The 16,388-nt window shown below is 41.0% G+C and overlaps 1 protein-coding gene across 1 annotated transcript in view; it reads right to left on the bottom strand.

Annotated features, from left to right (window-relative positions):
- Positions 1 to 16,388, bottom strand: part of CACNA2D3 (calcium voltage-gated channel auxiliary subunit alpha2delta 3) — a 197,770-nt gene that overhangs the window by 138,726 nt on the left and 42,656 nt on the right. The window contains exon 5 of the mRNA XM_053470058.1: positions 5,500 to 5,559. Within this exon, the coding sequence (XP_053326033.1) occupies positions 5,500 to 5,559 (60 nt within the window). The remainder of the gene's footprint in view (positions 1 to 5,499; positions 5,560 to 16,388) is intronic.

Genomic DNA, 16,388 nt, shown 5'->3' with positions numbered 1-16,388 from the left:
TGGAGGGGAAATTAAATGGTGTCAAAATTTTTAAAAAAATGCACAAAAAATATCAGAATTTATTTCAGGTTATAAGGAAAGGGAATTCTAGATCCGAACTGGAATCTGCCTTTTATTTATTGTTTTTGATCCCTACAGGGCAATTCCGTCCATAACTATGCCCCCCCCCCCCCGTGCGACTCCATATACCAAACCTCGGCCCAAGTCTGCCATCTAGTGGAATCCGTCGGCGCTGCCAGTAATTCATTTCATGTCGGGGCTTCGAATTCTGATCCAAAGCGACACCGACTGGTTTGTCAGGAGTTGACATCACTAATTGCCAAAAAAAAAGGGTTTCTCGTTCTTTGAAATGTTTTGGATTTGAGATTTACTGTAAAAACAGAGAGTTCCGGAAGCGTCCTCTGCAGCGGCGCGATAAGCGGATTTATAAACTCTCGCTACACCCAGAAGAGGCATTGTCTTCCGGAAATCTCTTCTGCTTTCCGTCACGAGACGTTGACTAATAATCTGAATTTATAAGCATGAAAAAGCGAGAGGTTTTGGAACTTTCCGGGTGAAAATATCCACTTACTGCATCGAGAGAGGAATAATAACAAAAAGAAAGAAAACCAGCATTTGAACAAAAAAAGAGTCATCGTTCGGTGTTTCTTCTTCTGTTCCGCAGGAATATTAGACGGACAGATGATTGATTCGCGCAGACTTTTCACAGAAGCTCAATAACCTTGGCGCTGTTACCAAAAACTCAGATATCTCCTTGTTTAATTAACTTCCTTCTAATACCAGAGCTTATTCCGTCGTGGCTCAGTGAGCCTGCGCATGCAGACAGGATAATTAGAGTCAAGGGATAAATCACGAAGGTTTTACACCTGACAGTAAGCAGAGGGAGCCGGGCCTACGGCCAGAATAAGACAGAGACGCGCAGTCCCACAGCCAAGGATGATGGGCATTGTAGTCACTGCCTGGCTAATCGTCGTCTTGGTGCTTTAAACGCAATAATATTTAAAAAAAATAGAGATGGGCACTAAATATAAATCTTATGGGGGCCACAATACGTTTGCTAAGGATACTGAGAGTCAATCCCAGCCGCTGGAAGCTCAGACCCCGAGTCTCTTCCACGAAAGCAGATCTGGAGCGGGGTGTTCTGAAAGCGGGAGAAAAAGGGGAAATAACCCCAAAATGCAGCAGAAGTGACTTTATACGCGGACATGGACAGCTGTGATCTAGAAGTAATATATACGGCTTGGAGGATGGAGGGGGGGGCTTTAAACACATAAAGGTACTTATCAAAGTACAGGAGGGAAGCTTATTACTTCTGCTGGGAGGCTGTTCCACTTATCTACCACCCTCTCAGTAAAGTAAAACTTCCTTCCATTCCATCTCAGCCTCTGACCCTCTAGTGTTAGATTCCGGCCTCTTGTTGTGACTATAATGCCCACCATCCCTGCTGGACCAAACGAGAAAAATTGTAAAAGAAGAAGCCGTCATTATGAAGAAACAGAGAATTTGCTTTGTAGATCCAGAGAGTAAATAAATAAATAAATAAATACATTGTAACCGTTGGTGCCGGTGAAGCAGGAGAGCTGCAGCTTGAACTGTATAAAGCACATTAACGGCCACTTCTTATTGTTTAACAGAAAAACAATCATCTAAAATGAACCGTATTCTGCACCAAACCCATTGATTCGGCTCCTCGGGAGCGGACACCGCGAAGCGGTCGCCACACAGAGAAAGAACAAAAGACTTCTGTGGTTTGTAATCTATCAACGTCTGGAGTCAGAACAGCCGCGCAGGAACATCTCGCTGCACGGAAATGGCCTGAAATTGCTTGTGCTGCATGCATACCCAGGAGCGCATGCACAGTGCTAAAGTACCATAATAAATAGAATTATCGGCTTAGATAAGAGGGACACTTTGGACTGAGACGGAAAATAGAGAGAGAGAGAGAGAGAGAGAGAGAGAGAGAGAGAGAGAGAGAGGCTTACATTAGTAATACCAGAACAGAAAGATAAGAGCGCTCGGCAAACCGGGGGAAATGTGTGCTTTCACCAGAAATCTTCGCTTAATGTCAGACTCCAGAGCGAGCCTCACACCGGTAACGGCCAAAAATTAATATTATAGAATCCGTTTACTATTAACAAAGTGCGGTTTTTTATTAGTTGCGGTTTATAAGACTTTATATACAAAGAAAAGGGAATATTAAGTAACAAAGGGGACTCGGGGGTGAGGGCTTTAAGGTGGGCTTGCACTCCATGCACTAAAACTTTGCGAAAAGCAGGTAGGGTGCCGGGTTCTATAACTTGTAGATATAACAGTAGATTGGAATCTTTCAGAATAAACATTAAATAATAAACAATCAAATCTGATACCAGGCGTTATATTATGTTTTTGATAATAATAATAATAATTAATTATGTCAAGAGTATGTTTTGAGACTATATGGCTGAATTTGACACACAAACAGTATATATATTTATATCTATAGAGAGAGAGAGATATATGTATACCGTATTCATAGTTAGTATTTAGCGACCAGAAACATTATAGGTTTTATAATTCTTTGCCGCAGGTTCCTTAACTGCATTAAAAAGAAAATATGGTGATTATGTTGAAAAAAATGGGAAAAAAATCCCCCCCAGCACTGTATACAGTAATATAACCCCCAGCGCTGTATACAGTAATATAACCCCCAGCGCTGTATACAGTAATATAACCCCCAGCGCTGTATACAGTAATATAACCCCCAGCGCTGTATACAGTAATATAACCCCCAGCGCTGTATACAGTAATATAACCCCCAGTGCTGTATACAGTAATATAACCCCCCAGCGCTGTATACAGTAATATAACCCTCCAGCGCTGTATACAGTAATATAACCCCCAGCACTGTATACAGTAATATAACCCCCCAGTGCTGTATACAGTAATATAACCTCCAGCGCTGTATACAGTAATATAACCCCCCAGCGCTGTATACAATAATGTAACCCCCAGCGCTGTATACAGTAATATAACCCCAGCACTGTATACAGTAATATAACCCCCAGCGCTGTATACAGTAATATAACCCCCAGCGCTGTATACAGTAATATAACCCCCAGCGCTGTATACAGTAATATAACCCCCAGTGCTGTATACAGTAATATAACCCCCGACACTGTATACAGTAATATAACCCCCAGCGCTGTATACAGTAATATAACCCCCCAGCGCTGTATACAGTAATATAACCCCCAGCGCTGTATACAGTAATATAACCCCCAGCGCTGTATACAGTAATATAACCGCCCAGCGCTGTATACAGTAATATAACCCCCAGCACTGTATACAGTAATATAACCCCCAGCGCTGTATACAGTAATAACCCCCCAGCGCTGTATACAGTAATATAACCCCCAGCGCTGTATACAGTAATATAACCCCCCAGCGCTGTATACAGTAATATAACTCCCAGCGCTGTATACAGTAATATACCCCCCAGCGCTGTATACATTAATATAACCCCCGGCGCTGTATACAGTAATATAACCCCCAGCGCTGTATACAGTAATATAACCCCCCCATCGCTGTATACAGTAATATAACCCCCAGCGCTGTATACAGTAATATAACCCCCCCATCGCTGTATACAGTAATATAACCCCCCGCGCTGTATACAGTAATATAACCCCCAGCGCTGTATACAGTAATATAACCCCCCAGCGCTGTATACAGTAATAACCCCCCGCGCTGTATACAGGGCACCATCAGATTTTTGATGAAGAACAAATATTCTCTGGCAGGGTTGCAGAGGGGTCGCCGAAACTAAGATTAACAATTGATCAGCGTTAATGGACCGGCAATAAACCAAGGCCTATGCAAAGATATTACTGCCTCCCAACGCTACCGGAAAATGATTTCCTAAGGAGGAGGACATCAATGCGGAGAGAACCACCGGTGAATATTTATTACCCCCGTATGAAGATCCCGCCTATTTCTTTCTAATTTTTCTTAAATAAATTCCTAAAAGAGAGTCTCGGTATTAAAGCATGAAAAAATAAAATACAAAAGTTAATAAAACATAAAAAAATCAAATAATAATTCTGTAAAAACTTTGTTTGGAAAATTTCTCAGAAGACATGAATTCAATTATCTTTAAATATTTAAATATTAGAATGAAACTCATGTGAAATGTGTGTGGATAACGGCCCCGTTACAATCATCATTATTTATCCGTTCATAGACATTTTCCTGAAGGCTCAAAGTGGGTTTTTTAAGCATTTAAACAGAAAACGCGAGATCAATAATTTGGTTCTGTAGGAATTCTTCAGTCTGAGAACCCGAGGGGAAGCAAAGCATCTTCTCTGCTCATGAAAAATTATTAAAGTTTTATTAAAGCTTTTATTCTGTAAATTCAATTCTGAAGTTTATTTGAGAATTCTCAGATGGCTTTGGGTGGTCTTTTGGGTTCGTATTTCCCATTTCTTTCTGTAATTTCCAAATTCAAGCGCTGCGGAAATGGTTGGCGCTCAAAAAATAATAATAATAAAAATAATAAAAATAATAATAATAATAATAATAATTTAAAATATATCTGGAGTGGGGAAGCCAATGAAGAGGGCGGCTATAAGGAGGGCACGCGGGGCGAGGAGTCGTTGTCCCCAGCTGTCTCTTAACCGAGTAAAGAGGAATAACCGCTTTCGGGACCTCAGAGATCTCTTGTTGTCCAATTAAAAAAGGTACCAACTTCAGCTAAAGACGCCATCATCTTGGACCCATACGGTTCTATCCATTAATGGTGAAGTGACTTTAACCTGTTTTACAGGGTCACACACCGGCACATAATGGAAGCTCAGTTGGCCGAGTTCCCGGCCACCAATGGAACCATTTCTATGGCTTTTAAGACCATTTATAACACCCGTGTTTTCTGTCCAATCAGGTTCCAGTAACCGCGAGCATAAGACGAGCGGGCGAAGGTTCTTGTATCGGACATTGAATAGAAATACTGATTACTGGAAGACCCGTTATCTGCTCTCACTGTTAATGTTCATTTTGCCTTTTATTGTAAAGCAAAAATAATAATTTTTTGTGTTGTTTTTTTAAGAAATTATTAAACCCCCCGACCTATAGAATCACGCGAATCTTTTTCAGAATCGTTAATGTTGGGTGAATATTAATTGCTGCCCCACTCGATACACACAACGTATCAGGTGTATTGTGTAGCGATTGTGTTATCGTGCGGACAATCTGGGAATGTTACTCGGCTGTTTACAAAATTTAGAAGCACTATAAGAAAAATCAGAAATAGAAAAATAAATCATCCTGTAATTCATGAAATAATTTACTTTCTCGGGACTGAATGTTCTGAATCAATCTCTAGCTGTTATTGTTAATTTTCTCGGGAGATAGAAATGAATAATTCTTGAATATATATATAAAAAAAGCATTTGTTTGTGTTATTTTATTTTCCCACAATGCTTTGGTCCACCTGAAGTAAAGTACGCGTATCGGAGAAAGTCTTACCTGCAGGTTGGCATCAAATTCATGTTTCAGGTGGGCTTCTTCGGCAGCTTCGACGAGTCTCTGAAGGAAAGACAGAAACGGGAATTAGCGAAATTCAGCTATAGAGGAGTCAACGAAACTCGTAAACCGAGGGGAGCAAAAGTTACGCCTCAAAGAGAAACGCCGTCAATCCCAGGGGTCTTCAAGTGCACTCATTTCTTTAATAATCTCACAACCGGACCCCATAATCCTCAATGTGTGATTAACACGAAGCATAATGAGTAGCGAGAATTAATTACATTTCCACCTAAACTGCTCCTAATTCCCCGAACGCAGCACAGGAATCGATAACCGACGCGGCTTCTATAGGTTAAAATTACAGAGGTTTTTACCATCAAATAAAACTTCATGTTTCGGTGCGTACAGAAAGTTATTGATCTCACTCCAGCCATAGAGTCCGGCTCATCAATCATATTACGACGCGCTGAGCCATTGATTACTGTAAGATAATGATGTAAGGGTAATTCATAGTGATGTTTATTGCCGGTATGATGCGATATCGATTCATCATTTATTAAGTCGCTTCCGTTGTTCTGCTGGAATGGAAAGCGTAGATCATCGCTGGTCGTTATGAAAGCAGAATTATGCGCTGAGGTCATCAATGTGTTTTATGTTTATTGATGGTAAAAAGTTCAGTGGGAAGGACAAAATCAGCTATACACACAAAGGGTTAAATCTGCGTGGTGTCCTGGTTTCCAAAGGGCAAAGAGCCTCAGCCTTTTGAAGATGTAGAGATCGGGCCTTTAGTGGCTCTTTAATCTTTTCTTATTCTACTTTTGACTACGCCGGCTCCTGGCCAACAAGGTCCCATCCCTTCCATCCACCTCAGCATTACGCTAAGACGATCTCTCTGGTTCCTCCAGGCTTATTTCACAGAAAAACATCACATTTTGGTAAAAAAGACTGTATTTTAGGCCTATAAGCTGACCAGGGACGAGAAGATGTAGAGTTTTGTCTGGAAGCTTTGAATAATGTCAAGCCAAGCCGTTTATAAGAACCGTCTCTCCCAATGAAGACATTTTGCCCCATAAAGTCCACACTTCTAGTGCATTGTCTATAATTTATAAAAAAGGTAATTATTTACAGAATCCTTAAATTCCGGTGAACAATCACCGCCTCTCGCACATCGCAAAACTCCAGCAACTCCTCATCAGACGTCCAATTTACAGCTCGCGTGAATAATGCATTTCCACTCAGAATGTCTTCTCTAAATGTCAAAAGTACGAGACGCCCCTTAAATAACAGTAAAGTAACCGTCTGGCGTTCTCAGCAAATGCCAACGGAGGGAAAACCTTCTGACAATAAAAAGGAAAGAAGAATTCTCAGTGGTTACAGAATAAAAGTATTCCGGGAACTTTTGGAGGCTTTTGTTACTCAGAACTTTCTCTTATTTTCTTTTAATAAATTACGTTAAACTTGAAAGGTTAAAAGTGGATTTTTCATGCCGCGGGGTGACGTTCGGCTCAGAGGGCCCTGATTCCTTCGGACAGAAGAACAATGGTCTTTCTAATACCTTCTCGAGAATGTTTGATGATCATTCAGAACAATCAGGTGCCATAATTTTTGTAAATATCTTATGTAAGTCACACAATTATTTTTATAAAAAAACTCATTAACAAAAAAGGTCCAAAACCTGTGGTTTCGCTTTACGAGGGTTTCAGGTCTTCTCCGAGGCTATGGTGACCTAGAACGGCCTCCAAAGGATGATCCTTTCTTACCCTTCAGAGACTCAGGCTGCTTCTATGCATATAAAAGGCTATCGATATTCGTGGCCGGCATAACTTTATCTCCGGAAGGTGGTCCTGCGGAAATCTCTGCTGTTTCTGAAGAACGTTGGCAGATGATTGCCAGGCTTCAGGAACGTGTCCTGATTTCTGCGCATGGGCTGGGGGTGACTTATTAACACTTATTAACGCTTCTAGTCAAGTTTGGGAAGGATTTTGTTCTTATGACGTCTTCTTCTTCTAAGATATAAAAAAAAATACACATCTAAATGCCAATATGCTTTTCGGTTAATTCCCTAATTGGAGACGACTTTCAAACTCAACACTACAAAAAAACATTAAAGAAAGGGAAAAAGTGTTACATTGTTTATGTGGAAAAAAAGTATTTCTTGGTATAAAAAAAAGATTGAAATAGAGCTCAGTGAGTCATTAACTAAAAGTGAATCATCCGATTTGTACCAAATATTGTAAAACAGAAGACGAGCACCAGGAAATCGCATTAATCAGACGCCGTTTGTTGTCATTGAGGAGAGAAAAAAAATATGTTTTTCTGCTGCCAGACGAAGCTAAGCCAGTCCTCCTGATTCATCAAGCCGTGGTGTAACATAGCGCCTAATGACCTATAATTACGCATTTGGAGAGATACTGCTAAAAACACAGGCTTGGCTATAAATAAGAGGCCGCGACTGTTTACTTACAGATCTGATAAAACCCAACAAATGCAGCGAAAATATCCGTAACGCAACAATCTGCGGCGTTATAAAGACATTATCGGCAACACAACCGCGTCACAAACACTCAAATTACCATAAGATACAAATGATGCAATTAATGTGCATCCCGTTACACTGCATAAAACCGATTACCTAAAAAAACACAATCAACAGATTTCCAAATTATTTGCAGTCATGGGGGGTCGTAAAACTAGCTGCATTTCTCCAAAACGTGAGATTATTTGGTGTGAGTAAATTTTTGTATAAATCACTTCCTTTTTCCGTAATTTATGGATTTAGCCTTTTATTGCCTGTCTGCCGATCGGGGCGCCTTCAGAAATCTTGGGGCCCGGTAGAAACCTAAAAGATATCTCCTTTGAGATGCTCCATCCCACCACCCCATGCTCCTGCCACCGACCCATCTCATGCTTGCAATAGGGCCGCCATTTTTATCAAGGTGGCGGAAAAATATTAATTTTAGCTAAAAAAGATCCCCTTTAGGGTGGCTCCACATGAGACGGCAGCAACATTTTCAGCCATTTTTAATGCATTTGCCCCCCATGGAGGAAGAAAGATCCCATCCTGATAATCAGGTCACAAGACAAGAGATCCGCAGACAGCTCGGCTCAGCGGCTCGAAAAAGAGGTTTGTGTTTAAACTGCAATTCTATAAAACTCCAGAGCTCAATGTGTTATTTATTCAACTAAATTACACAGCTTGGAAAACGTCCTCTATGGGGACTGAGCTCTTCAGGCCACTACGATATCAATTAATCCCACTTTCTGTTTACAGCGAGAAAAATTCCAATTAAAACAGCTTAACTCCCTGTTCGTGATTCAACAAAAACCCAATAAAAGGTCACATCGGTCCCTCGACAGTTTGCGATTTAGCGGTTATGTACTTCCTGAAAACTCTTGTCGGTTGCGTAGATCAAATAGCAAAGGGTTAACCGCTTGATACACAGATTTATCACCAAATTCTGAAAAGGGATTTCTTTCCATACGTTGTGTACCGGATAGGAATATATAACGTTATGTGCATGAATGAATGCATTCAATTCTAACGACTAACGGGGAAAGCGATGGAGTTCGGGAACGGTATTCTGAGCCAGTCTCCTCTCTGAGTTCCGAACAAATCTCTGACCAGACTCTGAACAACCTGATTAACGGAATCCCGCATAAACTCAGCCAGCGTGACAGAGCATTGGAAACCGAAAACACGTTCCGGGCAGAAAAAACGCAATCCTTGGCTTTCCAGTTCCAAAGCTACGAGTACAAAGTGAGGCAGCTGCTACAAAATATCACAGTGGATCCCGCGAAAGGAGTAAATGTAGCACTTTGCTTCGATACATTATATCCGACCATATCGTCAGAATATGAATTACTCAGATGGTTCCTCGCCCAGCTTCACACAACCCAGATGATAAAACGTTAATAAAAATACCTATCAATGAGCAAGATTTCAGCCATCGAGAAATGAATTATTATATTTAACGTACGCAGCGAGTGCGTAACCCATATTTCTCCTGTTGATCTTCGCCCACAAGATGGAACGTTATCAGTTAAATGAAGATTTATATCTTAGGAGAATTAAGATCACGCTGACTGCTAAACTCCTCTATGAATCGCAGATGAATAAAGTATTTGAAATTGCTGTTTTGACTGTTGAGTGGGTGACAGGCTCGGTTTATCCGTGACAGCTGTCTGCGCTAATCAACGCCTCCTGAACCAGCTCAATGAATCTTTAGTGGGGTAATAAAAATGCGCCAAAGGTTTAGGAGCGTCAGCAGGCAGGACGGTGCGGAGTATCATCGCCCGGCCGCGTGAACAAGCAGGACTCCGCAACAGGTCAGAGGCACTTTCTAATGGCGGAACGCAGGGAAATATTTCATTCTTTCACCTCCTCGTTTAGGTTGAGAATGAAATAAAATGGTGTCCGGTTTTACCAGAGTGTCGCTCAGACTCGGGAGTATAACGGGGGGGGGGGTTCGTGTTAGTTTAGGTCGGAACAAACTTTCCGGATTCTAAACCAAACTGTGAATAGGAGACCACCAGCCTCGAGCCTCTGAAAACCCCGACACGCAGCGTTTAAAGGCTGATTTCCGCCAGCTAGAGAAACAAACATGTTTAATATTTGATGCCGTAATTAAATATCAACATCTGTGCAGGAGCTGCCAAGACTTGTAACGGCAACCGAGATCTCCTTAAAGCTTTAATAGCCGAACGGTAATCATGAAGCTCGATCAAATTATTAAGATCTCCGTTGAGTTTTAAAGCCAGTCCTGTCACATTTCTAAATTCTCAACGCGGTTTCCAGGATTTAAGATCTCCGGTTAATTTGTAACAATTTCATTCGCCTCGTCGCAATTTCCCCCGGTATTCTGTAAACGGTGGAAAGCGAAGCTTGTGTTACACAGGAGTGATGATGTCCGCACCGTGACCCATAGGATGCAGATAGGGTTGTTGCTTGCGCTGTGATGTCACAAGTAGAGGTTAAGCCAAAGCCACCGAAAAACGACTTTCCAGAACTTCTACAAACTTTAACGTTCCCTCCTGCAGTTGCGCTGATTTGTCGAAAAGCCACAAAGTGTTTGCAATTTGCCCAAAGGAAAGAAAATGTCACCGACGCTTCAGAAAACGTGGGATAAAAATATACGGGAGACATTTTAAAACATAGTCTGTGCCAGGCAATAAAGAGCTTCTTATAAAATATCACCATTTAAAATACAAAAAAATCAGATTTTTAAACTATTCAGGAAAGATGGAGGCTGTTTAATATTTTAATATAAATTAGCCCAATTTGAAGGTAAGAATGATTAAAGACTCTAAACTCGGTAGCCCCAAACGTAAAGAAGAAAGTCCCTTAAGTGACCCAAAAAGTCAGTGGTCTTTCGTTGGCCGTGGAATGAGAAATGCTCCGGGAGAAAGTATCTGAAAGTTATTACAGAAACATTACTTAGAACTTGTTGAATTCCAACTCTAGGAAGCGGTATCCAAAAATGAGCCAAAAAAGCAGATCCTTATCCACTAAATACTTGAAAGTTTGTCTCAGGCTCTAAATTTTTAGTTGTAAAGTTGTTTTTAAAAAAAAAAAAAAAACTGAATGGCGAGGCTTTAAAAGTAAATCGCACAAAGATCAAAGAGTTCGGCTAAAGGTAAGGACAGCGAAATATTTTAATTATATCTCATTACAGTAATGGAATCGCTAATGGACCAAAATGGGTCCAAACTGGCTCTTTTTAACGGCAGCAGCCAGCATGGGGCTAAGAGAAGCAGTAATTTGCTTCGGTAACATTTTGTACATTAAGACCTCGATCATTCGCAGCGTTTCAAAAAGTCCTCAAAAAGACAATTTTGCCCCACGGGCGGAAAACCGGTCATTCCGTCATTTATCCCGGAGAATAAAATAGGGTTTTGTGTTATTATTATTATATGACGGGGTTTCTTTCTGAAGTAACGAAGCAGGTTGTCTTTTCATGCATTAGATAATGTCCGTTAGACACAAAAAAAATGTAATTATAATATACAGAAAATTCAATAAATTCAAAGAGAGAAAGAGAATAAATAGGAGAAATATCTAATGCATTCCTCCTTTATAACAAAACATATCGCGCTTTGTATGAAATGGGCAGCAATGGCGCCAATAACTGACACTTTTTCAGTCTGCTGGTCTAAATAATGTGAGTTTGACTTGGTCGAGGTCTTTGAACAATAGCTGCTGTGATTGGCTGACAGGTGCGGTCCCTGAATGAAGCTGTGCTTGAATGACAGCATCAGGGATTGGCCAAGGGATCCCTCTCTTGAATGAACGGCGCCTGGATCGTCAATGGATCCTTCCTTGAAAAAAGAGCATCAGGGATTGGTCAAGGGATCCATCTTTGAATGAACAGTGTCTGGGATTGGTCGAGAGAGCCTTCGCTGACGTTAGCACCTCTGACTCACGGCAGGAACAAAAGACATTGAAAATCTAATTGTTTCGAGGACAAAAAGCTAAGAATCAGGTCTTTGACGTGTTCCTTATTTCATAAAACATCCGTCGGTGATTGTGGTTCTGATATTTGTGCCAACTACCGCTTTAACTCGAGTGGCCTACTCAACACCCAATACGCGACCCATCGCACCTTCTCTGAAGTAACTAATCCACGAGTCGTTGTCAGCAATCCCCCGAATCTATTAATTATGCGGCATGGAACGTGACCGGCCAGAAGCCTTAATACACAATAACGCCTCTGTCATCTCCTGGCTGAATTAAGTAAAAAGCAATTTCGGCATGAAGGTTATCGGAGCCGCGATGCTGTTTTATGTGGATTGGGAGCTGTAATTATGACTTTTATTAACAATGCAATCATAGCTGTAGTGTCTGCTATATATTACCCAGAATCCCGGCGCGTCCCGTGTTCCATGACGCGCTCGCTCTAATATGTCTTTCATGCTTAACTCTTTGTCAACTGCATTGAGCAAACGCGTCGGGGACTCCTACTCCCAGATCGCAGAATGGGACGGCTGTTCGATTTCAAGAGATACGACGCATACATCGCAGATAATGATAATAGGGAAAGTTTTTCTTAAAAAACCCAATATTTATGCCGCAGATAGGTGTTATTGGCTGGGTATGCAATAAATTCTTTATTGGTCATTATATATAATAACTTGAAAATGATATCACAGTGTATGGATGTTTACTTCATTCGTCACGTGATGAGGTTCCTTTAAATTCTCCGACAAAACAGCGGAAAGAGACATCGTTATCCACTTACAAGCACATCAGGGGTTAACTACACGAAAATATGTATTTCCAAACAACTTAAACAGCCAGACTGCTCCTCAAATGTTTAGAACAGTTACGGAATCGCGTTGTCTCTCGCCAGCACGCAGGTAAAATGAATAAACGATCCCCATTCCTAAAAAAATCAATTTAATTCATCTTAAGAAAATAATTTACCGACAAATCAGGAATAATTAATCAAACGATAGCGAGCAATTAAATGAATTCCTCGATAGATAAAAATATTAAAAGTATCATCCCGGGTCCTTTCAATTTCAATCAGAATAGAAAGATTTATGGTTTAGGGTAAAATTATCACAAGTGACCTCAAGCAGTAAATAATTAATTTGGTCTAATTTGTGCATTATTTTTTTATATATTTTTTAAGTTTCTGGTTTACAGACAAAAATCGTTTAAATCCACCTCATTTTTTTTACATTTTTATTCTGTTGGAATGGATTCTCACGGAGGGGGTCGGCTCTTTCTAAGGATAGACATCTGTATTTTTTCATTTTGCGAGACCGCCAGCTGCCAAGCGCAAAATATTAACGTTTGCAAATCAGGCCGTAGAATAAACTGAGAATTAAATTCACCCAGGAAACGTTTCAGAAATCCGTCGGTTCGGGGCAGATGTGCCGATTCTGTAAAGTGAAAGACGCTCTGTCTAATCTTTTATCCGCGTTATTTTCCTTATGGGGGGGTCTATGGGGTTTTAATATCACCGGGGACTGTCGGCGCCTATCGAGAGACTTTGAATTGGAACAGATGCTCACTCGCTACGGTCTTCAAACAGCGTCATGTATTAAAACACCACAAAGGGAGGAAAATAATGTGTAATATATCAAAAATATATTTATAACAAAAAAATAGCTAATTTTTATAACAAAGTCCGGAATATTTGGCTGTTAAAAAATGGAGAATAATGTCGATGAGGAGACGGAGAATTTTTGAAAAAAAATAATTTAATAAAGATGATACTTTTATTGGCGAATGAATTGCGAGCTTTTGAGACTATCTGGGTCTCTTCTTCAGGCGTATTACGCTATACTTTTCACAGGAAAAAAATAAAAGTCTATAAATGTCGGGGTTTCCAATCTTTTTGATAGTTCTCTAGCGATTCCTTGTTTGGTTTCGCGTGATTCTGGCCGGATCGCGCAGGTACGCCCAACATAAGCTGCCAAGTTATCATTCACGGTATAAATTCAAGGTTAGAACTTGACACCAATAAAGATTTATTAAGTATGAAATATGATATCAGCAATGTCTTTGCGGTGACCCCGGCCGGCTAATATCGTCTCTTTTAAAGCTTGGAAGTATCTGCGAAAGATAAAAAGGACCTGGTAATACTGTTTAAAAATGTTACAGATTTTTATGTGAAATAAAGTGTAATAAAAAAGGACCATAAAATGGCACCATGTGGTTTAAAGCTGAATATATAAAGCATTAAATATAACCCTTGGTTCTTTTAATAAAATAAAGATTATTTTTAAGAAGAGCGTGAATTCTATTTCACCCTGCGAGGCATTCGGTTGGTTACAGATGAGAGAGATCCCCGCAGAAGAGTTTTATTGGATAATTAAATGTACCCTATGCTGATTGGTCGAGACGGCCAGGTGTTGTGTTGACGCAATGAGAGTTCTATTGGCAAGCCGTGGTTTTTAACGTCCCGTCGGCTGTCACAGGCAGACAGCGCATGCAACAGTCTCAAGATGAACAACGCGTCCTCACAGCTGAACTATTAATGGTGTCAGAGGCTGGGACTGGCCAAGGACTCGTTGAAGGCAGATGAAGGCCATTTTCCTGGTTGGGTTGGATATTATTAATGGATGCCAACTGGAGCTGGACGAGACCTGGAACGTCCGTGAGACAGACTCCTCGCCCGCTCATCCCAATGTAGGAGCTTCTGTTGTCTGCAGGGAACCTGGCCTGGCTCTGGTTTGGCTCTTATCTCGCTTTTTTCCAGTTTGTCCACGCAGGCAGCTTTCTTCATCGTCAGATAGAGCAGATACACATGTATCTATTCTATGTGGCCCCCCCCAAAAAAAAAATAGTCACAGAGGGACACCATACTTTTATGTTGACCATTTTTTCTACAGTGGTCCGGAATGCCTGGGCGTTCCCATGATCCTCCTCTCCTGCCAGATGTGGTTACTATCAGTGTTATATGGAGGATCCACGTCTCGAATGCACTGATATTTAACCAAAACATCAAAAAAAAACCCTCCGTGAGCGAGACAATGAAATGTAAATGCTGTTGAGCCGACGTGCTTCAGCGATGATCTCTGAGCTGCAGTTACGAGATATCCTCCGTCTATCTTCCAAAGACTGAGAAGGAAGGGAAGACGATTCTAATGCATGAGAGACGCGGCACTGACTCTCCTTGGCCATCGAAGGGATGGGGAGACATCTGCCAGGGTTCTGCGATGTTTAGATATACGCTTCATAAACTGTATCGGTTAAACAGCCCTGAGTGGAAACAGTTAGCAAAGGATAGATTATCAAACTCAAGTGTTTTGGGGGGCTTTGAACCCCAGTTTGGCCGTTTGGCCCAAAATCGTCCCATGGTATGAGGTATCAGGGAGATCCTTTTTGTGTGCTCAGGAGTTCCTGTGCCATGAAATGGACGTTACATGAAATGCTAGCGGGACGAGGAGTAAAGGACGGAATCTTTTTGAAAATATTTTTTTTAAATCCTTAAAAAACGAAATCAGTGACGGCGTCTGGGGTTAAAATACTCTTCTGTTACTGGATCCCCCGGTTTAGCTTCGTTCAGATTCCAGATCCGTGCTTTGCGATGCCCGGATACCACGGTCTCTCCGCCGCATGAGGGAGCAGGCGCTGGAGACCATAAATCAAGAAGATTTGTGCACTCCATAAATTGGAGACATCCAAAAGTTATGAATATATGAGAACAAATAGCTGTTTGTCGCGTTCCGCGCACCTGATGTTTCACGGCGGCGGCGTCTAAATAAATGGCAGGTACCGCGGGATGTAACGCTTCGACTCGCCGCTGTTTGAGGTTAGGATTTACATCTCAGATACACGAGAGCGTAAATCATCTTCTCAATCGGCTTCCCGCATTCTGATTTGAATAAGAAACTGTCGGCGGAGAGCGAAAGCGGATATTATAATAATAAACGTTCATGGGAAAGAGACCAAGGGATGTTACAGAAGCCCGTCCTGTCCATCACGGCCCTTTGAAGACATCGCAAGTTCCTTCTTTTTCCCAATGAGGAGAACTAATTTCTGGGATTCCCACTCACTTATCTCTATAAATTCTTTAAAATTACATTTTTTTATCCCACAAACACCAAATACGCTCATTATACGCCCCGTGCGGGACATTTTCATAACACATCCAATTATATCATCTGGTCGGTAAATACGATACATTTTAGCAACTGACCTCCATGATGCTTTACATTTTACTTGAAAAATTAACAATTTACAAATATCTATATTTCTTACGCTTCTTACGCTGATTTTCTTTTTCTTTCAGAAAATCCAAGACACTAAATAGAAAAGGACAAATTAGCTAGCAACCAAAATTGTTCCCCCTCTTTAATAATACGAGCCGGTTACCATGGCAACCCGAAGGTCCAAACAAGATAAAAGGAAAATGAGATGTGCAATTGGATGAAACATGAAA

Source organism: Spea bombifrons, chromosome 6, assembly GCF_027358695.1.
Source record: "Spea bombifrons isolate aSpeBom1 chromosome 6, aSpeBom1.2.pri, whole genome shotgun sequence".
NCBI classification, from domain to species: Eukaryota; Metazoa; Chordata; class Amphibia; order Anura; family Pelobatidae; genus Spea; species Spea bombifrons.
Note: the sequence above shows the minus strand (reverse complement) of the source record. Positions and strands in the feature narration are given on the sequence as shown.